General features: G+C 36.1%; 1 protein-coding gene and 1 long non-coding RNA gene across 2 annotated transcripts in view; one reads left to right on the top strand and one right to left on the bottom strand.

Annotated features, from left to right (window-relative positions):
* Window positions 1–9,968: 9,968 nt before the first annotated feature.
* Window positions 9,969–11,664, top strand: LOC127446795 (uncharacterized). The gene is made up of 3 exons (XR_007898247.1): window positions 9,969–10,100; window positions 10,695–10,787; window positions 11,105–11,664. It is a non-coding gene; the product is annotated as an uncharacterized LOC127446795 (long non-coding RNA).
* Window positions 11,665–14,130: 2,466 nt separating this feature from the next.
* The window catches only part of LOC127446786 (UDP-glucuronic acid decarboxylase 1-like), a 104,271-nt gene continuing 91,610 nt past the window's right edge, over window positions 14,131–26,791 (bottom strand). The window contains exons 12-15 of the mRNA XM_051707995.1: window positions 18,990–19,050; window positions 17,190–17,247; window positions 17,001–17,104; window positions 14,131–16,176 (exon numbers count right to left, since the gene is read on the bottom strand). Of these exons, the coding sequence (XP_051563955.1) occupies window positions 16,045–16,176; window positions 17,001–17,104; window positions 17,190–17,247; window positions 18,990–19,050 (355 nt within the window). The 3' untranslated portion in view covers window positions 14,131–16,044. The remainder of the gene's footprint in view (window positions 16,177–17,000; window positions 17,105–17,189; window positions 17,248–18,989; window positions 19,051–26,791) is intronic.

The raw sequence follows: 26,791 nt of genomic DNA, 5'->3' as shown, positions 1-26,791 counted from the left end.
TAATTATATAATTACCAAATGTGCACAAAATTTCCACTTTATGTATCAGAAATATTGAGAGACATTTCAATTAGGGATTTATTTACTGTGGAATTTACTTGACGTGTTTTTAGTTGGCTGCTCAATGTTATTATTATTATTATTATTATTATTATTATTATTTCGGTAATAATCACTGATGTGTGGCTTTAAGTAGTCAAACAGGTATATTTATAAAAAGATTATACGTTATGAACCACAAAAAATGTTTTCTTACGTGCCTCCAGATGTTACTGTAGAGACCACTGTTTATATCTCAATAGACCTTTTTCACATAGAGGAGAGTGGGGTAAAATGAGGAAAAATTTGACAGAGGTAAAAAAATAGAGCTACCTTTATTTCAAGGTGTCAGGTGCTATCAATTGATATTATAAAAACGAGTCTGTGACAAAAAGCCACAAACAACTGCACATTAAAAAAAAAAAAAAGAAATTTGATCCACTGGGTCAACTTGCCCCAGCTTAGGGGTAAGATGAGCCATCTGGGGGTAAGTTGCCCAATTACATTTTTTGAGTTAACATTAAATACAATTCCACAAATATTATTATTATTATTATTTTTTGTATCTATAATTTCTAATCTATAATCTATTTATTAAATATAATCTCCTACTTTACTCTTGTTTCCTTTAACACAGAGGATTGTTATTGCATATAACAATTTGGATCAATCACTTAGCATAGCCTACAGTAAATACCTAAAGTCTTTGCCAGAAAACACACAACTACTCACTTCTTTAAACTTCAAACATTATAAACAGAACAGTTATTGGAACAAAATTGTTTTGATACAAACTTCTGATATAGCTGAACTAAAATCTTTGGTGGAAAAAAAATCACTCATTTAAGTCCTCTTTTAATCGCAAACATTATAAACGAAACAGTTAATTATTAGAACAAATTTCAGTATGAACCGGTGGCTCAACTTTCCCCAGACTGTTCAGTTAATTTTGCCCACATTTAGTGATGATTTTGGAAAAAAACATTTAGCTTAGTACTTCAGGACTAATATTGTTCTTATCAAATCATGGGTATTTATTCACTGGATATACACCATTATTATTATCATTTATCATTTTGTGTCTTTATAAATGTGCTGTGGCAAAACAATCAGTGAACCTCAAATGTGGGTGAAAAAAAAAAAATATATATATATATATATATATATATATATATATATATATATATATATATATATATATATATATATATATATATTTTGGCCAACAAAAAAACACTTTGAAAAAACAACAACAACAAAAAAACATCCCTCTTCACAGCCAGATAGAAACGATGAATACTTCCTGATTGCAAGTTCACATGACAAAAAATATGAACAGTTGCCTAGATACACAGGGTGGGATAATATTTGATTTTCAGAGCTATCCATCGTATACAGCTCTTAGATCATGTCTTATTTTCCACAACTCATATTTTCAACTCTAAATACAGCTTTCCAAGAAATGTTTCATAAGCAGAATGAGCCGAAGCACTTTAAACAACAGTTCAATCCATGTATGTCTATATCTCACAGCCTCATTGTCATTCCCATGAAGAAATTAAAGGTGGCGCTGCTGTGAATAAGGTCTGTTGGTGTTGCATGGACAAGGCTTTGAAATATAGTGATGTTAATACAAAAAAAATAGCTTTAGCTAAATGAATATATCATGAATTCTGGCCATTGATTTCCTCTTAGTGGGGTTAATGCCTTCCTGAGTTTGGCATAACACAAATGGGACAAGAAATGTCCTGTATGGGACGAAACAAATTTGCAACTGCACTTGCAGCAAGTACAGCTGTGCAGTAATAAGCATTCTAGCAATCAGTTTATTAATATTGTATTAAGAAGTTTAATTCCATGATTTCTGAAGCACTTCCCATAGTTATAGGGCACTTCATCTGGACCATACGACCAATTCCTACAACAGCTCAACACCCCAGACATTCTACCTTTATTTATTTTTTCTTCTTTTCCAGTTTTAGAGGCTTTTCTTTGAAACTCTGGAGTCTTCTCTTTGCTGTTGAAGATGAAACAAGTGTTTGGCATGTATATCTCAATGAAGCTGCTAGTTGAGGGCCTGAGAGAAGAGTTTGTTTTTGAAACTAGAGACTCATGTACTGTACTTGTCCTGTTGTTGTTGTGCAGCATCAAGGCCATCCATTTCTCTCTGCTTTCTTTTAGTGCCCTTCATCTCTCAAAAGAATGATAAACAGATGAGCTTCTAGAGAATGTGGCTATTTTGGGCCATTGGCATGTTATTCAACCCTGTCTCTTGATGAGTCGTAATAATAGAACAAGATGGTGAAATCGTATGAAGTCATACGAGTTCATACAAAAGCATATACATTTTAATCCAATAGATAAAAATAAAGAAACCTACAAACAATGTAATTACGATATTTCCCTTATTTAGCTTCAAACCCAAACCTAATCTTAAACCTAACAATAGCTTTTGTGTACCACGGAAGAAAGAGAAACACTGGGATTTTGAAAGAGCGTCTTTTGATTTTTACGAGTTTAACCCCATTATCCAAAACCTTAAACCTAACCAGTATTTTAATATGAAGATAGCTTTTGTGTACCCGGAAATGAAAAAAAAACAAAACAAAAAAAACATTGGGTTCGAAACAAGATGAGGGAAATGTATTATAGTTTATCAACATTCATCAGTCAATAGAATTTGTTAATGATGAGATACTGTAACAGTGTTTACTTAGTTTACTGAAGTAATGGCTTCTGAAAATGGGACTTTGCCATCCCAGTGTATATTTTAACATTACAAAAAACCCATCAGAAAAGACTTTTGAAAATGTTCTTCATTACTTTGGAAAACGATGACATTAGGAAACTGAAAACAACGTTTTCAAATTTAAATGGTTTAGTATGGACGTGGCCTTATGGTGCGTTCATGTCATGTCGGAATTACAGTAATTACGAGATTCCGATTTGTAAAAACCATTCACATCTTCATAGATCTCGTAATAACAAGTTGTAAAATCTGAATTCTATGCCATGTACTTTAAAACGTGATTTAAAAAAAAAAAAAAATACATAAAAATAAAATAACATTATTGGAAGACAAATCCCTTGCGGCTTTCCGTAGTTCGATGCACATTGTGTAGAACTGACAGTTTCATAGCCTATTATTGATTCATCGGGTGTTTTAAGTTTGTTTAGAAGACAGCAGGCTGTAAATAGGCTAAACTAGGTGACTGAATTTTTTTTACTAGATTGCCAAAGTGTGCAAGATTCATGACTCAATACTTTCTGAATAAGAGTTTTGTGAATTACCTGCCCGTGAATTAAAGTTTGCAAAAAAAGGTTATATATCTAACTACAGTGATATACAGTATCTACACTGAATTGTATCTGTATTTGGTTTTGTGCTCTAGAAAACCCAGTATCATTAACTTATATATTACTTAATATTAAAATACTGTACATTCATATTTAGTGTTAATTTGATACTGAAGCACTGGTACTTATGGCATAACTACAATATAATAAAAACATTTGGGGCTTTACTGAAAACATCTGGGGCTTAAGCCCCGGTAGCCCACCCCTCGTGCCGCCAATAATTCCAAACATTTGATTTTTTGTCTATATATTCTATATATGTTGCCAAATTACACTCAGGTTTATGCTTGTGGTGTTTCATGCATAGTAACTTCATTTAATGTCTTAAGCCTGTTTTCTTAATAAGGGGATTATTAGTTTTGTAAAAGGAAATAGTTATGTGATGCTTTTTACATAAATATATGAGTTGTTTAGTTGTCTTTTTATGTAATTCTCAGAGTTGTTGCTTGCAACACCAGATTGCAAACTTTTGATGACTGCAAAGTTTTTGCAACCTTTCTCTCCCATGAACTGTCCAGCAAATAGAGGGACTTGATGTCTCATATCTGTGTCTCAGTGCTTCTTTGCACCGTGGTGTTGATTTTCTTCTGTGCAGCAGGTACGATCTCAAGTCTCTCACTTCTCCCATCTGCTGATGTGATTAACTGTTCTTTAGACATTTTTTTATTGCTGCTTGCTTAGCCTGTGTGCTGGTCTGTTGCAGCTTAAGCCAGATCCATTATCACGCCAGACTAAATAGTCCAAACATTTGGCCAGCAAGTCTAGCTTAATAGCATTATGGGAATTTATTTAACAGGCGTTTTGCCAATAAAGACTTGAAACTAACTCTGGAACTAATTGACTGTTATGTAAGTGTGTTATATTAGCCATAACTGCATACTCTACTGTCTTAAAATGTTTCTTTTTCTCTCCAACAGGAGCTGAGAAAGGGAAGAGATATCTTCATTCAGATGAAGGTTATTCCTGAACGTGGTTAGGCACATGTCTTAAATGCTGTATTTGAGTTTCTCCTGCAGTGATGAGAAATTATGTCTCCTCTCATTTTGTATGCATTGTTAGATCTGATGAAAGCAGTTTAAGTTGAATGTTTTGAAATGGCTTATGAGCACTTTTCTTTCCTGTGTTGATGTATTTGCTTTAAAACAAGATGTTTGGAAGGGACATATTGAAGAGCTCCTCTTTTTTCAAATATTCAATAACCAATAATTTTCACGTCACAGCTTGAAGCATGAATTGTTACTTGCCATTTCTAGTTTGAAGTAGGTGGCATTAGGAGGGGGGCATTCTCATTCTATAGAGCATTTTATTGGTCGAATTTATACGCCCCTAAGGGCAAGATGACTCATCAATTTTTTTTTTCCATTGTCCTGAAAGAGAAATACATGTTTAAATATGTATATCTGTTAAAAGATACATTTGCCAACTTTTAGGAGTGCAATAGCAGATGGCCACAAAACTAACAGATATGGACTAAAAGCCTCAAAACTCCAATTTCTTTAAGCCATTAAAGTCGGTTCCTGTTCATTTAGGGTTCTTTATGTTGTGTATAATGTGTTCCAGCTCAAAAGGAGAGCAGGGTAAAGAGGAGTATACCATACCAGATTTCTATGGCTGGGTGGAGGAGTTGCGATCTCAGAGCGGATATGACACACTACTCACTTTTCCATTGCCGGCTTTCTAGGTTATGACAGCACCCCAGGGCAATACAACCATTCAGAGCAGGAGGTTGAAAACTGAAATAGATGTTGCGATGTCATTTCCCAATGGGCTTCCTCTGTGTAATTTTCCCCCTCCATTATCTGGGCTGCGTCTGTTACATGGTTTTTTACTATAGAGCATTATCCTGCAGCCTTCCACCCATCTGTTTTTTCTGTTGCTTGCTCTTTCATTCTTTGTTTTATGAGGAACCTTGTGAATTGTCTGCGCAAATAATCCATTCATATTGTTAGTACAGCACTTTGTACACCAAAGACTTTATGAAGGACATCTGGATTTATTTGATAAGGGCTTTGGAAGCCAAATCTTCAGCAGCAATTTCATATCAGGTTATTAATGTGTTATAACAATACAAATAACAACAAGCTTCACCCAATTGCCTTTTCATGCAAAAAAGAATGTCTGTGCCATTGTTGAATAATAGTAAGGATGAATGTTTGAATGAGAGAAGGATGAAAGTATGAATAATGAAGACTGATCGCTGCCACATTTATACTGTATATGATATTAATTATTATTTTTTGTAAACAGCTCAAGATTTAGTAACAATGCATTACATCAATGAACTACAAATTGCAATAAATTATACCAACTTTGGACGTGCTTGTCCAATATAGCAGATTATTGTTTTATATTTGGTGAAATTGGTGCAATCTCAAATCTCAGATCAATACCTGGGCTCAGAAGAAAGATTCTGGAAGAATGGGCTGTAACATGGCAAATGGTGCTCTTAACCCTCCTATTGCATTCAGAGTCTGCATCCACCTTTTGCATTTGTGGGCCAGTTCTGACATGGTGGGATTCAAGCTTATAAATCATTCATAGCCCGATGGTTTTCATCTAATACTATATTGTAAGTCATTAATAGGTTCTTAACTGTTCATACATTTAAAAAGATTGATATTTTTTGCATGTTAACTGACAAATATAAAAGTTATTAATTAATTATTATTATGCTTTTTTTAAAATAATAAAATGTAGAAATTCTTTGACATTTCAAAATATACATTTACTACAGAAAATCCAGTGTGATACATGTAAAAAAAACTAAAAATTTTATCAACATTTCTGTGAATTGTTTTTCTAATATACTGTATGAATGTATATGTAACATAATATACTATTTGTGATGTGAGAATTACTAGTAATTTGAATGAATTTCTTATTACTCATAGCTGCTCAATACAACTTGATGGTCAAAAGTTATGAAACCAACTTATTCTTTTTCAACTAAACTTCATCAAAACAAATGTACAACTCAAGTATACAACATTAAAACTTCTTTACTATGTTTTTAAGCAAAATATATTCTATTTACTTGCATGGACTGCTGAATGTTGATGCGTGAGTATGCTGTAAGCTGGTTCGGCATCAGATGGCTGCAGAGTAAAATGTGGAAAATTTCCTCTTTCAAGCCCTGTTTAGACAAATGTGTTTATGAACTTTTGCTGTCCCCACACCCCCTTTAGACTGTAGTACCTTTGATTTGTTTATTTGTCATGTTTGTTACATCTGTCATGTCTGTCTTGTACAGGAATATATGTGTGTATGTGTATGTGTATGTGTGTGTGCATGTTTGTAAACAAGATGCAGTCCCAGTGAGAGACAAGAAAGTGTGTGAGTATGAGTAAGAGGCAAAATGTAAGCAGTGTTTATAAGTAAAAATCGAATTCATAGATAAAAAAAAAAAAAGAAAAAAATATCTACATAATATCATGTGTAAACTCACAATTGATGCCGGGTCAAAATTGACCCGCAAACGCATATGATGTAATTTGTATTTATTTATTTCTTATTTTTATGGTTATATCAAATAATTTTATTACAAAAAATCTGAAAAAATTAAATATTATGTGTATTTTGATTGTCTTGACAATGTCACAAAGTTTGGTTCCCGTACTAAAAACTATGTGGAATTTAAAAATGATTATCTACCTCTCCTGGGTCAAAAATTACCAAATGCAATAGGAGGGTTAAGATCATCACAAAAATACGTTTTTCATTATTTAGGTTGATGATGTAATAATAACTGTTTCCCAAAGTAGAACTAATGTGCATAGTTGCAGGAGCAATCAGGTCCAAAGGTGCTCAACTAATGGCTCGTTCACATTTACCTTTGCACAGCAAAATTCTGCAGGTGAAGAAAGGCATGGATGCATGTTAAGCACCCATGAATCCCTCAAAAACAAATTGCCAAGCAGCCTCTTTTTTTAAGCTGCACTGTATACAAAGTTCACCAAACTTTAACCCCATGTGAAACTCGTGCTAGGAAATTTATTTTTTGCCCAAGGAATTTTGCCATGTAAGGGTGAATGTGACCGAGCCTCAAAGCCAAAAGCTTTTGCCAAGGAGAATATCTCCATGAGTGTGTCTCTCCAGCACAAAAAAATAGTGTGAAAATATCGAACAAGAACATTTCATGTTTGCTAAAAACTGAAATGTAACGGTTGGTAAGATTTAATTTCATGCCACTTTAAAAGCATCATAAATCTCTCCTTAATACAGGGTTAGGGTCTCCAGTCTTCTCTGTTTTGATTGCTCAGTACACACCTGGAGAAATGTAATATTTCCATAGGATTATGAATATGTGGAAATATGGACAGATCCACCGCCACAAATACCATTTGCAACCATTTTCTTAATATTTGCATCAGCTTTCAGCCAAAACTGTAAACCATCTGAAAATGATTGGGATTGGAGTTTATGCAGTCATTTATGTATCATGGCTCAAGAAAACCTACTGAAGGACATTACTAATAGGTTCGACACATGCAGCGCTTTGAAGGCTTGAGACAAGAGGAAGTTCAGACTGCTTCAGATGATTCGCCATCACTGCTGAGAGACCAAATTGTCTTCTCACAAGCCTATAGTCGCAAACTGTAATTTACTACCCTGCTGAGGGAAGAACTGGATTCTGTGAGGAATAAAATGACTTTGGTGTTACATGGTGTTTGGTTTGGCACTTTTCACTTTTTATGGCTCTGCTTTAGAGCTCAGCTTTGTGGGTTGACTGAATTGTCGTGTTCGGTGCTCTGTTAAATTGTGAGTATCTCTGTAATAAAAAGCTCTGCGATTCACAGGGGTTTCAGTGAGTCAGCATCCATATGCCTTCCCATCATTTAATCGTTTTTTGTTTGTTTTTTTCAGAAAAGTCTCTGGAATTTGAATTTCACTTAAAGGTGAACTATGTAATATCAGAAAGTATCATTTTGTTTGTGTCACAAAGAAGGAAAGAAAAACATAATTGCAAAAATAATAACTGAGCACTCCGAGCATTCCTCATGTCTTCCATTAGTAAAAAAAAAAACCAAACAAACAAAAAAACAGATAGTCCCACCCAGAACTCACTCCACTGACTGAACCTATGTTGCTGTGTTGGGCTGGTTGGAATAGTTAAATAGATAGTTCAACCAAAAAATACAAATTCTGAAAATTCATATATTCATCCTCATTTTGTTCCAAACCTGTATGACTTTCATTCATTCATGGCTCACACAACATGAAAGTGAATGGTCGGTTTCACAGAAAAAAGGTAATATGGGAACAACATGGGGATGAGTAAATGATTGAATGATGATTGAATTTACATTTTGGGAGGAATGATCCCTTTAAACAAACAGAGCAATATTTTGAAAGCACCAGAGCCACAGTGTTTTCAGAGAAATCAACCTTCGAATTGCTTATACAGTTGCTTAACCTCTAAAAAAATTTCACACTTCACTGTTAAATGTGTGGTTTTGACATGCACAGAGCTAACAGTGTTATTAGAAACTTATGTCTCCAAATGCAGTCTCTATTCAGCTGACGGATGAATAAAATAACCTCAAAATCTCATGCATTTATTCAGACGTTTTTGTCATTATCATTGTATCCAGTTGCAACATTTAGACAACATAATTTCAAATGGCTGACTAAAGTGGTGATGCACCAAGTTCCCCTGGAATATAGCTAACTATCTTCTGCTGCAGTGGACAAATGTGTAACTATAAAAGATTATTTAAAGAAAAGTAAGATAGAGAATGATTATTTTCCTGTTTAAGGTTAAAAGAAACTTAAAATTGTTTCCCCCTTTGTGATTTATTAATTTACCCATCAAAGATCAAATGTTTGCATCTATTAAATATCAAGATTTTAAATCATGAAGCCTCAGAACACCTCCTCACAACATAGAGCTCTATTGAAAGTGAATTGCAGGTGTTTTTTTGTTTTTTTTCTGTGTCCTTGACTCACCTTTGACTGCACAGAGGGACTATTTTTCTGAATTCTGTCATGCACTGCCTAAGAGCCACCACAAATCTCAAGCAAATACCACTGATGACATATCATTCATTCAGCTCCAGGGTCAGATATTAACCAGGGAAATGCCCCAAATGTGGCAAAAACAGCACCATATTGTGGTCCCAAAAAATTGCCCCACAAAAAAATTCCAGGTTTTTTTATTCTATTTGAAACATCAGATGTATTTCTTGAAATACTATTTTCAAAGCTTAGTGAATTAGGCCTATTCGTTTTATCCGGACCCACTTTATATTAGACTTCTTTAATTACTATGTACTTAAGCACTTGATACAGTGTACTCAGTTTACATGTGTTGTTGCATTGTAACAACTGAATATATTAATGGGAGAGGTTTGAACAGGTCAGCTCACTACAAACTTGCATTACGTTTCAGTATTGAATGCTGCAACACAATAAATGTGGTAAAGTACTCAGGCTGCACATGTGTAATCACTTAAATATGCAAAAGTACAGGGCCTATCTGTTAGCTGTCTTAGTTTACAGTGATTTGCCAGCTCCAGGCAGGCAAGTTTCCATTGAGGATGTTTGCGTGGGCTTTCCTCTGGCTCTCTCCTCACCTCTATGCTCGCAGATCAACTCTTTTGTGCAAATCGGTGGAGAAGAAGACAGGAAATAATGGTTTCTCAAAAGTTTTACCTGCACCTGCTCACCTATGTCACCTTACACTTTGACATTACTGGCTCTCTCGGGTAAAGTTATCTCCTCCCTCTTTTCTCATTCCTTTGTAGATCAGGGATTTTCTTTCAAAGCTGTCTGCTACAGTTTCTTGCTTGCACTCAAGTTATTGTCTGAAAAATTAATGAGGTATGGAAAAGTATCTTTCATTTGATTGTGCAAAAGGTCAGTGAGCATGAGGCAGAAATATAATTTGCTTTTTTGTTGAATACTGATATGTGGGGGTGCATTTTTCAAGATAGGGATTTATCCTCTGTTATTGTTTTTTTGTTTTTTTTGTACACACCTCCTGTGAAACAGCATATGTGAAATGAAGAGGAGTGGTAGATGTAAACAGTTGGAGAGACGATGAGCTGGCTCATGAAAAGAGCTTTTGCAGTGATAATTGTGAAATCTCCACTGTCGCATATCACTCTGCAAATGTCATAAATGCTCCTGAGTCTTTCACCTACTCACAGTGTTGTTAGGACTATTTCTTTTTTATGTTTGTGCAGGCTTGTTTTAGCGTCTCTTCTCTGCCTAATGATTTCCCTCCTATCTTTTCCCCTTGTCTCAGAGAGTTTGTTGAATACATGAAAAAATGAGACAAAAACTAGAATTTGTTTCAGTCCTAGGAGGGGTTGAATATGCCAAACTAAGCTCTCTGAGAAAATACATTTGTGATTGAAGTGACTTCTTGCCTGATGAAAATTCAAGTCTCAGTAAGTAGTATTTTTTGTCTTTTTTATGCCTGTTTAGGCACAAAAAAATTGTATATCTGTTAAACGTGCATTTTTTCAACATTTTGGAGTACACTAGTTTAAAATGGTTTCAAAGCTAATAGATATAGACTAAACGGATTTCATGGGGTCTTTAATATCTTATGGATTTTTACTACTTTTGTTTTTACTTTTTTTCTTCTTCAGGAAAACAAGGCAAATATACTCAATATAATTTTTGATGAGAAACTCATAAGTTTCTATGGGTTTGTTATGACCCCATTTGTGTCCTCCTGTCCCTTTGCTTTGTCTCTCACTAGTGGATGGTGATGTAAACCCAGCTGCTGCTGTGGTGGTAACTCCATCCAAGGCCAAGCTGTTTCTGGCATCCCTAAAAAGGCCCAAAATAAATCTATGGGACCGCAGCCGCCCTGATGTTCAACAGAGAATCCAACAATTTATGTACATGGGATTTGATGAAGCGTGCTTATGTGTTATGCCTTTAAAAATCCTATACAAACCATTTTGATGTGATCTACTAAGTGTGAATGGTTAATGAGGTTATGTACTAATATGTTGAAATCAAATGTCCTTGACTAACAAGAGACAAGAGGTTATTCAGGAAATGCCACAATTAAAAGTTCAGAAGTATTATACCTCTATCTTTTTTTTCTTCTTTATCACCTATATGTTTTTAAGTTGTTGATGTTTTTAAATGCAGTCCTCTATGAAAACTGCTGTCAGTTGTGATTGTTGCTCTTTTCCCCATCCCTGTATCCTTAGAGAGAAGGTTTGATTTAGAGTGCATTCTAAGCAGTATACATCAAAGAAAACAGGGATATCATCAGCTCCTCCTTTCCAATAAACATTCTTTCAGGTTCTTTCAGTTCTTCACGGTAGTTTCTTTACTTTGAGCTGAATCTTCAAAAATCATTTGTTAGAAATTTGGTACAGCATTTGGGTCAACTTCTGTTGTAAATGTGCTTTTTAAACAAAAATGACATGACTTATCAACTTTCTAAACTTTAAGTAGGATACAAATAGAAAGTGTATTTTTTGAAGGACACGATCAGTTCCTTTGTTCAATTCCATAAATATTAACAATACAGAATCAACCCCCATATGTGAAAGCCCTGTTACACACTGTGAACATGCAGTTTGGACTGCCAAGGTCCAACTATTTGAAAAGTTGATACAGTTTTCAATAATTCAAAGAAACACTTCAGCATGTTTATTTTGTATACGACTTTATATACGACTTTTACTCCCATAGAGAAAATTAAATGAATCTACGAACAACGTTGTTATGATTTTTTCAAAGTTAAACCACTAACTCATACATAAATCTAACCATTAGGCCACCCCTTATCCAAACCCCAAACATAACCATAATTTTATTCATTGTTAGGTTTAGAGTTTGGGTAAGAGGTTAGTCTTTCTGGTTAGGTTTAGATTTGGGGTTTTAGTTAGGGGTTACACTTAAGAAAACACATAAGAACACTCATTCAAAGCACTGATGTTTCTCTTTCTTCCATGTTAAAGGCCAAAGTATAGTTCGGTTTGCAGCGTGATGCAAATTTCATCATCAGCACAATCTGCTAGGACTGTCCACGTGCGCCCCAGTTTTTCTCGACACGCAGAAAGTCCTCGTCTGTGCATGCTCCTGCCATTGACAACTTAAAGAGTATCACAAAGCAGTAGTAGTGCACATGTACAAACACATTTGTATTTGCTCACGGTCAAAAGAGTATAAAGTCACTGAGTACTTTATATGGTCCTAATAAAGTTCCCAATGTGGTCTGCTGCTGTTGTAGCCCATCTGCCTCAAGGTTCGACTTGTTATTCTGCTCACTACAATTGTACAGAGTGGTTATCTGAGTTACTGTAGCCTTACTGTCAGCTTGAACCAGTCTGGCCATTCTCCATTGACCTCTCTCATCAACAAGGCGTTTCCATCCGCAGTTCCGCTCACTGGATGTTTTTTGTTTTTGGCACCATTCTAAGTAAACTCTGAAAAATTCTAAGTGACTGTTGTGCATGAAAATCCCAGGAGATCAGCAGGTACAGAAATACTAAAACCAGCCCATCTGGCACCAACAATCATGCCATGGTGGAAATCACTGAGATCACATTTTTTCCTCATTCTGATGGATGATGTGAACATTAACTGAAGCTCCTGACCCGTATCTGCTTGATTGCACTACTGCCACATGATTGGCTGATTAGATAATCACATGAATAAGTAGATGTACAGGTGTTCCTAATAAAGAGATCAGTGAGTGTACTTTGAAAGGCAGAGCGCATGACCGTGTGCAAGACGATCCAGCATGTGAAAAAAATCAAACTATACACAAGCATTTACACAATACTGGTTGGCCTATTTTAAGAGGAAAATAACTTGTGTACAACAGATATTACTGATGACCTTTAAGACATTTAATACATTACTGTATTATTTTCTGCAAAGCTGCTTTGAAATTATGTGTATTGTGAAAAGCGATATACAAATAAAAATGACTTGACTTGTAGAAAGGAAACATTGGGGTTCAAAACGAGACAAGGGAAGCATATTACAGGTTATTGACATAAATCAGTAATTTGTATTACATAAATACGGAAAGAGTAACCAAATTTGTGAAATGGCGTTTCCTTTCTAAGAAAAAGTAAAACATGTCTGTCTAACGCCTAGTTACAAAGGAAAACAACTGATAAAAAGTGAGGACGGAAGCAAAAATGTATCCAGTGTGAACAGCCCCTTACTTGACACATGGATGCTGAAAATACAGTGAGAACCATCAGTGGCGGATTTAGGCATGGGCAACATGGGCAGTTGCCCAGGGCAGCATCTTGTGGGGGGCGGCATGAGGCACCCACACAGACCCAACCCCCCCGCCCCCCCCACACACAATTAACCAACAATACATAAAAAAAAATTAAAATAAATTAAAAAAAGTACAAAGGGGATTCAAGAGCGCATCCTGAACAGGAAGTCAGTGTGTATTTTCACCTTGTACTAAATAGATGTTGCAAACAGAAGTTGCATTCCTGAAGAGGCAAACAAGCAACAGAAGAACACAATCTAGTTGTCAGTTCTCAGGCATGTAATTATGTATTCCTGTGGTTTCATATCTTTTTGAAAAACGTTTACTATTTTCAACACATTTTAATTTAAGGACTCTAAAAAGGTGAAGTGGTGTAGCCAAGTAAAAAGTAGTAACATATTTTCCTTACCCTTGAATACACTTGTATTCACATCTTAGGTATTATTTTACAAAATAAAGATTTTTCATATTAAAAATGTAATTCAATTTATTTGTATAGCACTTTGATAGTAAAAATAACAATTAAATTCCTTTGTATAGCACTTCTTACAATAATTATTGTTCCAAAGCAGCTTTACAATGAATAGCACCTTAATACAGCAAAAATCATGCATTTTGGAATCATGAGAATCATGTTTTTCTTGAGATTACACAATTTGACAACCTAAACATGCCTTCCAATGTCATTAAAAGGTAAAAATATCTTAATAAAATAAAAAACATATCTTGACACAGTCATGTGTCTCTGTGATTTCCTAGCATCCTGCATCATACTGTACACACATTTATGACGTTCTACTTTAATATATTTGAACAAATAATACTTCATTGACCCTGTAATGTAATATTTTTTTTTTTTACTTGGATGGACCACTACCATTCCAATGACCAGGGTCACCAGCATCACTATGATGAAAACGCTTCCATGAGACCTTGGGCTGCTGGGTCATACAGGCATGGCACAAACGTCAATTATGACTACTACTAAAACCCCTTTTCCTTTCAGAACTGCTTCACTGCTGCAAAACTGAACAGGATTCTGTGGTTGACATAATCTCTCTTAATTGACTTTACCATGATGCCAACTTGCTTCTTCCTTTTGTAGCTTGGACTCCTTTTTTGTACTTCCTTTTTGCAGTTAGTAATGGGCCAAAATCAAGAATAAAGTCTTTTTTTATTATTATTGTGTTTTCATGTACTCAATCATTTATTCACCCTCATGTCGTTCCAAAGCCCTGTAACTTATTTATTCTGTGGAAAACAAAGGGTGACATTTTTGTAGAATACAGTGGCCGCTATTTTCCATTTAATGAAAATGGGGACAGGTGCAACAAAGCACCGAAATGACAAAAAAGCATCATAAAAATATCATAAAAGTAGTCCATATGACTCAGTATGGATATATTACAAGTCTTCTGAAGGCACACACTTTGTGTGATGAACAGGTTTCATATGCATGTCGTTATTCACTGAAAATGAATGGTGACTGAGGCATATATTCTGCATAACTTCTGTGTTCCATGGAAGAATGTAAGACATGACTACACATCCCCTCTTTCATTGACAGTACACTTTTCCCATCAAACCTCAAGTCTGCATAGCAACAGTGCGGTTTTGTAAAATTAAAATAACACATGCACCACTCAGTGATGAAGGTAGAGAAGGAAGGAGGGACAGAAAAAGCTAAAGGATTTGAGAGGGGAACACTGCAGACAAGAGATAAAAGCAATATAAATGGGGAATAGGGATGCCACCATTGAGTGGAAAGGCAGATAAAGTAAGATTAAAATGGGAATACAGTAAAAATCACAGCAAATATTTTATTAAAATATTCTTTTTCACCTGAAATCAATAATAGGTTCAAAGTTCTGTACGAAGTTTCACAAAGGTAACAACAGCTTTTCAAAATCACCACAAAGATTAAAGCAGAAAGAACATTTCCCAAAGCTCAAATCATTCGTGGCAGAGCTGGGTGAGATTTCCTGCTTTGGATCAAACATTCAAGATCTTGAAATAAATTGCAACCACCAATTTCAATTATACATTTTTAACATCGGAAGAGGTGTCCACTCAAAAAAAAAAAAAAAAAAAATCACTGCTAGCTTTGACAATGATATATAAATATATCACATTAATTAAAATGGCACAGAATGTAAACACACAACAAAAAATGCACATGAAGATTGAAGCTGGCTTTTAAATAAACAGACAACAGACAAATCAAAAAGTGCAAGGCAAAGTCTGTAAATTGGATCTCTTTGAGGAACGTTTGACTGAAAAACAAACTCTTCAAAGCATTGCAGAAAAACATCAAAAAAATATTCTTCTTTTTTCCAAAAAGATCTTTAAGTGGGGGATGGCAAACCCACTCTGTGAAATGGCTGCTGGATGTCTAAGGTCCTTCAGTATCACAGCATCCCTGAGATAAACTCAATTCTTCAGTTGTGTCTGGGCCTCCCTTTTTTCATCCGTGCAGCTTTGGGTTTGGGAATATACTGATTGTTGGCTTGATGCTCCAGCTCTCTACTGAAGTACTGAATGGTTTTGTTCAAGCCTTCTTCCAGTGGCACCTACAAACACACAAATTGAAACGGATAATTCTTAATTGAGTTGGATGAGCTGCGTTAAAGGCTGTTGTAAACTGATGATCAACACACACGATCATACATTTCATTATTGCTGCAACTAACAATTATTTTGATAATTGAATAATCTGTGAATATTCCTTCAATTAATCTGATAAAAAAAAAAGGAAAATTTGATTTCCTATATTTAATGCAATATTTTTTAAAATTGTATTTAAAAACTGTTGTGGAGCTATAGAACGTGTACAAAATCGATTAAAAAAAAAAAAAAATGCATATTGTGAAAACAGTTTGTCCACCTGTAGCCTAATGTCCTTATTCTGTAAATATAAGGGATTTACATAAAAGGACTGTGTTATAATCCCACAATTGAAAATATATTTTCTTGCATGATATGTATGATTTCAATAAATGGTCACATTCAAAGCTAAATCTGATGCCCAACATTTTATCAAACTACATAGATTTATCACAATGGTTGCGCTCCCTTTCTCTGCTGTGATCAGTTTGATTGAATGAGATTTTCTGCAGAAGAAAAAGTCATATGGTTTTTGAATGCCAAATTTCATTCTTGGGTGAACTATTCCTTTAACTACTGTATTAATTGAACATTGGTGTCTTATATTATATTGCTGACTTTTATCACATCCATTTTACGTTGTGCCTAATAAAACCCCTACCTATGGTAAAATCACTCACAGTATGGCACACAGCCTCTGGTGGCTTATTGCTTTATTTTAAGCCAGCAGTGGTCAAGATATTCTCAAATTAGATTTGAATAGGTCAAATATAACAGTTCTGTAACTCACCACAGGCTCCCAGCCCAAAAGCATTTTGGCCTTACGGATGTCTGGCCGTCGTCTCTGTGGATCATCTTGTGCTTCTGGAAGGAACTGAATATGACTGCGACTCACTGAGGAGGCAATCAAGATATGAATCATTTAATTTAATGAAATGTTTTAATTCCCCATTTGCAATTTTACAGAACTCCTACTTACCTACTAGGCTCTTAATAAGTTGAGCAAATTCCAATATGGTGTGTTCCTCTGGATTTCCCTAGGAGAGAGGAGTGAGCAGGAATAGAGAAGAGAGATCAATACGGCTACGTAAGAGTGACAGTGAGGGTCTTAATATCAACTTCAAGTTGAACTGGCTCTGATTGAAGGCAAAGCAATTTACCCTTGGGACAATGTGCCTAGAGGTAAGTGCTGTCTGACTTCTCAGTTCAATTTACGGGTAACACCAAGACAGAATTATTTTGTCAAACGGTCTTAAAACAGCTCTGGTAAGTGGAACAATGTGACAACAGATTGTGGCCCATTTGGGATTTATGAAGGATAAAAAATATTGGTTTTCTGTCTGCAAAAACTATGATTATTTGTGCATTTATATACCACCAACAGTAACTTGCTTGTCTGAACATGATATACACGTTTTTATCTAATTAATAGGGCTGTCAATCAATTAAACATTTTAATCGAATTAAAGGTGCACTCAGTAACTTGTCTTTGTGTCATCTTGGACTTACACTGACACCTAGTGGCTTGGGTGCAGCATCATTTAAAATCAATAGTTTTCAGTTTCAGATGCCATTGTAGAAATTTAGTATTCACAGTCAGCCATGATTACTTTAATCAGTGAGTGAAAGTGTCAAATAACAGGAGGGTTACTGAGATTAAGCGAGTAATATTCAGCTGGTCATGTGATTCTAACATGGCAGCCCCCATGAGGGGACCCTCCCCATGTAGAATAAAACAGCTTTTATAAGGTTACTGATATGACTGGAGTCTTCATTTTAATGTGAGTGGTCATGATTTCCAACATATATTGCAAAATTACAATTCATGTCTTTAGGAGTTTAACTTTTTTAATGATGAAAAATTATTACTGAGTGTTCCTTTACCTGATATTCAGATTAATATAATTAATTACAATTAATCACATTCATCAATATTTTCTGAGGCCCCCTAAAATAGCTATATATTTTGCAATTGAATTCATCAATCTTTTCCAGATAGACTTTGGCTGTTCTCACACATATTCTTGCATCAGTTTATGATATTTTTGTGGGTGTGTCACGTTTCACTCTTTTTCAGTGTCTTGCTCCAAAAGCTCAGTTTTTAGGACGATAAGTAGAGTTTAATGTAGTCTAAAGGTTTAAAAAACTTGTCTCTCGAGACTTGCATTTGGATTTGTGCTTTGTCTCCAACCAGCTGTCTTTGCACTGCTGTCAGTTTGTTGCCTGTACAGCTGGAGCTGCTCTGACTGCCCCCTGCCGACTGTGAGTCGCAAATACATTGATGTGGTTCTTTAAGATTGAATTGCTCTGTTGGTAGATAAATTCTTTACGGAATTTTCATACTGTCCGACAGCATTACTAATAAAATCATCAAATATCTAAATAAACTGTTTTGAAGTGAAATACAAAACAACAATGAAGGGGGTATTCACACAGTATGCATACTACCTGTGCTATTTTTTAATTGTTGGTCTATGTACACATTGTGTCAGATGGACATCTCACGCCTTCCGTTTAGGGCAAGTTAAAAATAGTTCAGCTTTTTGCCAATATCAGCCTACCAATGTTAGTTTTTAAAAAGTGGACTAATCAGATGAGAATGGGATAAGCATATATTAAGTGTATTGAGTGCATAGCAATGGTGTATGGGAGTTAATGCAGCTATAAATGTGTTGTTCAATTATGTTGTGCTCCGTCTAGCAGTTTTTAGAAAATAATGAATCCTGTGTGAATGGCCCCTAAGGCTTGTAAATTTAGGTTTGAAAAATTCAAAACTCACCAGGTTGACTGGACTACTGATGTTACTATTCATCAGGGACACCAGACCGTTCACCAGATCACTGGAGGAGAAAGCAACAGAAATGTGGCATTGTGACACATCACAGTAAAAGACTGATGTGATGACTTAATATGCAGTAACTGTGAGGAGCAAATGAACAGAGGAAATTAAATAATAAACACATCTGCATCCAAATTGCTTAATTAAAAAGAGACCTTCAGTAATTTGCTAATCTGGTTGTATAAATGAGTCAATGACAGTTAATTTCCTCTTATGGGTGTTCAAGCATGCTTATGTGAATTCTTTCATAGCTTTAGTTGTTCAGTGTGTGTGGGCATGAACACAGTGGGGCAACAGAGCTCTCACTAACGCACAAGCACAGCCATTCAACCACTTGTGTTCAACATCAGGTTCTCTATTCATCGCCACATTCTTTTCCAACACATATCTGATCCATTCAGTCTTAGAAATGGGCAAATACATTTTAAGAACATTAATGACATTTGCTTTTAGAAACCACTCATGTTTTCATCTACACATGGCCAAGGACGACAGACCCAAACAAATCCTACCAGCAGAAGCCAAGACAGTAAACTGCAATGCCTAGGAGCTTTTATTTTTATGTGCCAAGGCATATTTGGACATGATACACATTGTGAGTAATAAAGAATGCTAAAAGATGGCAAGGATAGTTCAGGAAAGGCTTTTATATTTCATTTTTAGGAAGAAATAGTTCACCCTAAAAATTTATATTCTGTCATCATTTTCTTACCCTCACGACCTGTAAGACTTTCTTCTGTGGAACACAAAAGATAATGTTTTTTAATGTTTTTTATGAATAAATTGGCCACTCTTCTCCTCTTTGTTTTACTTTGATACCTTTTTTGTCATTTTGTGGCATGACGGCCCAGTTCACTTTATTTAAATGGAAAAGGAGGTCAGGATATACATTAAAATTCACTTTTTGGGTTCCATGGAAGAAAGACAGTCATAGAGGTTCATAGTGACAAAACTTCCTTTTTTTTTTTTTTTTTTTTGGTGAACTATTAATTTAAAACATATATAAAAGTTAAATATCAAAAGGAAATAGAAAAAAGTAATCACACATATCTCCTAAATAAGCTACACAATTTGTAGCTCATTCATAACATTTAATCAAAACCCCCTTTATGCTTCAAGCAAGGGGGCAAACACAAAGCCAGACACAGCTTGAGAATGGACATGGCGATAGAATGTCACAGCACACACTCCACTGATTTCCAGTCAATGCCACAGAGAATAATGCTATTCAAATTACACTGTCCTACATAATAATGGCATAATGACTGCCTTGACTATATTATGGTCTACATGGCATCACCCAAAGCTCTGCTCTATTTTAGACAAAGTTCATAAGTAATTCAGCATCTCAGATGACCTGCTGCCATTGAGAGAATTACAAAGGAAACCTATTTAGATGTCTGCATTCATGTGTAGCATACATGGGACAATGTGTTTGTAATTGATTAGCACATGCAAAAAAACAAGAAATGAGAATAAATGGCTGGTGTGTTGGGTTTTGTTTCATTAAAAAAAAATTGAGAAGGCTTTTTGGAATATACAGAAAAGATAACAAGGTAAATGTAAAAACATATGCAGCTGATCAACAACAAAAACATGAGAAGAAATGTAGGGAAAAAGAGAAAGGTTTTTGGAGATTGTGGACACCCTTGATCTTGACAGAAATGGCACACTTACAGTACGATCTGAAAATGTTAAAAAGCGAATACATATACAAGCATGAGAACTTCCAGAAGAAATTGTTCCAGTGTGAAGTCCAGAAGTTCCAGTGTGTCTGATATCAACATGCAGATACACAGATGAGAAGTACACACATCTCAAACCCAGGTTAATACAGGGAATTGACTAAAATAACTTTTTAATTTTGTTCGAAATGTTGCGTTTGTACTTAGATTAAATTTCAGATGCATTTGGGAGAAACAATGTGCCCTTTTTTTTCATGGTTTCGTTGTCTTTTCTGACTTTTTTTGAATTTACTATCATGCAGTTACATACTGACAGTGATGTATGTCATCATGAAATCAGAGACCCCATCCCCCCCGGAAATCCAAACACAGTGGTCACAGGAGACACATTTTAGATGCATGGTAATACCAGGTGGAAACAGATATGTGTCACAGCTGGCCACTTGTGATCAGATCACAGAAAATGCATCTTAATACCAGGAGGAATCAGGGCCTTCAAATTTCTTCTTTGGAACACAAAAGGAAATGTTAGGCAAGTTTTCTTGGAATGTCCCCACCAGTCCCCAATCACTTTTATTATATGGAAATTGCCATGATATTTCAAAAACTCACCTTTTTTTGTTCCATGGAAGAAAGTAAGTCACAGGGGTTTGGAATGACATATACTTAATACAAAATCGAAGAACTAATGGGTGTGATTCAAACAAAATCTGGCCAAAACAAAGGTGTTTCGAACTTTATTTTGGCTCTGAGCAAAGAACGAAGAAAAACTATACGTAGTATATGTACGTCTACGTAGTATACAGAGTATATGTAATGAGCCTTAACACAGCAAATAGTTGTGTTTGGGGGCTTTTAATGTTCTCACACATGTTCACTGACATGCACCTACTCCATATTATATTTCAGTCATGTCAACTCTCTGAAAGATTTAGCATGTTAATGTGGGTATGACATATACAGTAGATTGGTCTTGGTGGACAAGATCTGCTAAGCTGCTGCTGCAGAGCAAGCAAGTAGACTTGCTACTGCTAGAACAAACACAGACATGCTGAGTTAAGTATGAGGACAGGCTGCTGCAGCTGCATAATTAATAAAAACACATGACATGCTGCATCAAGCATGTATGATATGCTACTCAACCTGCACTCAGGATCTGTGAAGAGGATGTGTGCTGGGTCTTCCGGAAACAGAAGACAAAGAAAGCATCAGGCCCAGATGGCATTTCACCCATCTGTTTAAAAGCCTGTGCTGACCAGCTGGCCCTCATCTTCATATATATCTTCAACAGATCATTAGAGCAGTGTGAAGTTCCTACTGCTTAAAACACTCCATCATCATCCCCATCTCAAAGAAACCCAAGATCAAAGGACTTAATTACTAGACCTGTCTCTCTAATGTCTGTGGTCATGAAGTAATTTGAGAGACTGGTGTTGGCCCACCTGAAGGACATCACTGGACCCTTTTTGGACCCCCTTCAATTTGCTTATCGAGCAAACAGGTCTGTGGATAATGCAGTCAACATGGGATTGCATCATATCCTGCAACATCTGGACACACTAGGAACATATGCAAGGATCCTTTTTGTGGACTTCAGTTCGGCTTTCAACACCATTATCCCAGCTATTCTCCGGACTAAATTAAACCAACTCTCTGTTCCCATCTCCATCTGTCAGTGGATCACCATCTTTCTGACAGACAGGCAGCAACTAGCCAGACTGGGGAAATTCACTTCCAGCACCTGTACGATCAGCACTGGCACCCCCCAGTGATGTATGCTCTCTCCAATACTCTCGTCCCTGTACACCAATGACTGCACCACCAAGGACCCCTCTGTCAAGCTCCTGAAGTTTGCAGATGACACTACTGTCATCAGCCTCATCCAAGATGCAGATGAGTCTGCATATTGAAGGGAGGTTGAACAACTGGCTGTCTGGTGCAGCCAAAACAACCTGGAGCTGAACACGCTCAAAACAGTGGAGATGACTGTGGACTTCAGGAGAAACACTTTGTACTTCCTTCACCAGTTGAGGAAGTTCTACCTGCCACAGGCGCTGCTAATCCAGTTCTTCTCAGCCAGTCAGAGTCTGCCTCTGCACTTCAATAACTGTCTGGTTTGGTTCAGCTACCAAAGCTTCGGACATCAGAAGACTACAAAGGACAGTTCGGACTGCTGAGCGGATTGTTGGCTCTCCCCTTCCCACCCTCCAAGAACTGTACACAAAAATGGCTGGAAAAATCACCCTGGACCCCACTCACCCAGCCCACTACCTCTTTGAACTGTTGTCCTCTGGCCGGCGCTAGAAAGCACTGAGCACCATAACAGCCAGGCACAAAAACAGTTTTTCCCTCAGGCCATCAATCTCATGAACAGTTAAAACTGTCCCATTGAGCAATAATTATGTGCAATAACAAGCTTAGTCAATTATATTTATTTAAAATATCCTACCTCTTCTGCACATTACATTCCCTTACACTATCTGTATATAACAGATTATATTTATATATACATATATTGTTTTTGTCTTATTGTGTATTTTTATATAAACTTTATATTTTTTTCACTTATTTTTATTATTTATTCTATTTTTTATGATTTCTGTCTTGTTGTTGCATTGTTTGTGCACTGGAAGCTTCTGTCACCAAGTCACATTCCTTGTGTGTGTAAGCATACATGGCAGTTTAGCTCATTCTGATTCTGATGCACAATTAGACATAAATACAATCCCCCAACCAAGCCTGGAAGCTGCATAAACGCATAACACAAAACATTTTCAGAGAAAACTCTCGCAGCGCACTGCAGTTAAACTGGCTTACATGCAACCTGAGCAAATTTAAATGCTAAGCAAAGAGAGAGTATACACGTTGACTGGCTACCCAATTACACATCAAAGGACCTATTAGCTTACACCATGTGAGCCGTTCTGCTTGACATATCACGTGTGTGCTGATTGGCTAACAGAAAACACGTTCAAAGAACCTATCATCTTGGGTCATTCAGAGTTTCATGCCTGAACTTAAGTCATAAATGAGGCTGTAAACTGAAAATTTCATAAAAAATCACTTAAGCCCTGTTCACACATGCAGCAACTTCCAGTGACAAAGCAACATGATCTCATACATTTTCAATGAGAGCTTCTGACATTCGGTGACAAGAGCGACAGCCACTAGATGTGGCCGTGTCCAGCAACTTCAGAAAGTTGAGAAAATTAGGAGTGACTTTCGGCAGCAAATACCAAAACGAATAAAGACTGAAGAATGTGTCAGCAGTGTTCATCGAATATATGCAAATTGCAGGGCTGTGTGTAATGTTCCTAAATACTATCATTATAGCACAAACATTGGCAGGATTTTCATGATAGGTAGTGTGCTAGGGAAATTATTATGTTTTAGACATCATGGTGAAGAGTTTAGGGGAAAGGGGAACTGGATGGCCATTTGTTTAAGAAACAAAGCTGTTTAGTTGAACTGGAGACATGCTTCTTGCTCATCAGGGAGTGGGGTGAAATGAAGGCCTCTGTGATCATGAGGCCGCCATCTGCAAGGCTGGCCATTCATGGTCATGATCACTTTACACCCGGGGGCTCTGCCAACAGCAATTAAAGAAGAGGGGATGATTAATGAAGGGCTGAATGAAGAGTCTTAGAACTACAATATATCCAACCATTACATTATGGAATGCAATAATTCTCTATACAATTACAGGACTTTTTATACAGAGAACAAAATATAGGTTATACACACAGAGTTTATAGTGAGTACTCTAGGACTCTAAAAACTGGTTTCTGTACAACAGACTGAAATTTAAAGGAATATTCTGTGCTCAATACAAGCTCAATGCAAGCACAATCAACAGCATATGTGGCATAATGTTGATTACCACATGGATGATTTAGACACATAAACCTTTTCTTTAGGTTACAGTGAGGCACTGACAATGGAAGGGAATGGGGCCAATTTTAGGAGAGTTTAAAGGCAGAAATGTGAAGCTTACTGAAGCAATATTACATGAGCAAGAGTGCTGTAATGGATGTATATCAGGTCAACACAGCCGTGCTGATTTACGGACAAAACAGCACGAATGAGAGTGTGATATCGTTTTTATACAACAGTTCAATGGACAAGTAAATAAATAATTAAGGAAAACCAAAAGATGCATCAGAAAAAATGCTCTGGTGTGTAGAACTACTTTCTTTCTGATCAGGATCCCCTGCTAGTTTGAAAGATTCACCCAAGCCTTCATTACTAATCATTTTAGAACTAGTAATGACAGCCTGGGCTGTTTCTAACAAGTTACTGGAGTAACAAGGATATGTGTGTGAGAGAGCGACTGAGCGAGTGTGTTTACACTCTATTCCTCAGCTGTGGTAGTAAAAAGTTTTGAGCGATCGTGGAGTGATGCTTCCATTGGAATTTTCCTACTTCCCACTTCTGATGTTGCAATAACAAGTATGTCACATTCAAATGTTTTGTTGTCAGAGAGAAAACATGAAGGAAGCCAGTTTTATAAAAGCACTTACACTAATTCTTTTAAAACTTATTTGAGCTGTAAAGTTGTTTATATCGTCTTTTTTTTACGATTGTTTTAAGGTTCACGCTGTTAGTCACAGATTGGGTGTCACTGATTGCAACGCTGCAAGTTTTAAAATGCAGAAGTGTGAATGAGATAGAGTTACAAGAGGGGAAGATAAGTGAATAGCGACTTAAATTTTGGTCTGTTTATCACACAAAGCAACTTGGAATATAGCAAAGAAATTGTGAGGATTTCTTTTATTTAACTTGTATTGCCATTTTGGTGCTCAACAGTCGCCAGCTGAATCCCCATTCACTCTCATCATATGAAAAAGAGTGGCCAACATTCTTTAACATTTCTCCTTTTGTGTTCCTTGGAAGAAAGTAAGTCATACAGGCCTGGAATGACAAGAGGTAAATGATGACAAATTATTAATTTTGGGGTGAACTGCTACTACAAGGTTTGTGCAGACACTAACCCCAAGAGTTTCCTTTAACCTGTAAATAAAGTTGGAAAGATAAAGATGGGTGTCTCTTTCCCTTTCATCACACTGTCAGATCAACTATATTGGTCCATCTTCTCTTCAAAGTGTGGGCACTGCCTATTTGAGATAACATTCTGGCATTTATCTCGAGGATGAATCAGAGCAGGGCTACAAAGCTGTCTCCTAGAACGGTGTGGGCTCTGACCCTGGGAGGGGTATAAAAGCCTGTGAAAAGCAACCTTTCCAACCGGCTGGCATGTTCCTTTGAGTTTACCTTTTCTGCTCTCTGATTCCATTCTCTCTCTTGTTCTCTGGTGATATTGATGACTAATCAGTAATTTACTCCAAAACAAGACTGGTATTATTTTAAAAGAAAAATAGTAACATTCCCAATTTATTATTATGTTTTTTTCATTTTCAATGAATTTTCATGACTTTTCCACACATTCATGCTTACTTTACTAAAATCATTTTATAGAGAATGCACTTAAAATTTCTAGCAGTTTACATCTTTTTAGAGCTGAGCATAACTAGAAAATAGACATATACAGTTGTGGCCAAAAATATTGGCACCCTTGGTAAATATGAGCAAAGAAGGCCGTGAAAAATATGTCTTTATTTTTTATCCTTTTGATCTTTCATTCAAAATATTCACAAAAATCGAACCTTTAATTAAACAAATTGAAATGGGGGAAAAATTTCATAATTAAAGCTGCACTACGTAACTTTGTGCTCTCAAGCCACATCTGTGGTTGAAACTTAAAATTGCAAGCAATTTGCGGAAAAAATACATTACATACTCGTGTTCTGGCACTGCTCTTCTGGCGGATGAATCTCCCAATTTGAGCTTAACTGGACATAGCCTGTGTGTGATCATGACTGGAGCCAGAGTCATAACGTGCTACGTTCATGTTGATATTATGTTATACGATTAAACATTTGAAACTGAAATATTACTTGATTTGATGAAGATAAACAACACTCTTACTTACATGTTTGAATGAATTTTACACTTAAATCACTTTTCTGACACTACACTCAAAGCACATTTAAATAGAGA

The sequence above is a fragment of the Myxocyprinus asiaticus genome, chromosome 10 (genome assembly GCF_019703515.2).
Source record: "Myxocyprinus asiaticus isolate MX2 ecotype Aquarium Trade chromosome 10, UBuf_Myxa_2, whole genome shotgun sequence".
Lineage (NCBI taxonomy): Eukaryota > Metazoa > Chordata > Actinopteri > Cypriniformes > Catostomidae > Myxocyprinus > Myxocyprinus asiaticus.
The sequence above is the reverse complement of the archived record's forward strand: the minus strand, read 5'-3'. Positions and strand labels throughout refer to the sequence as shown.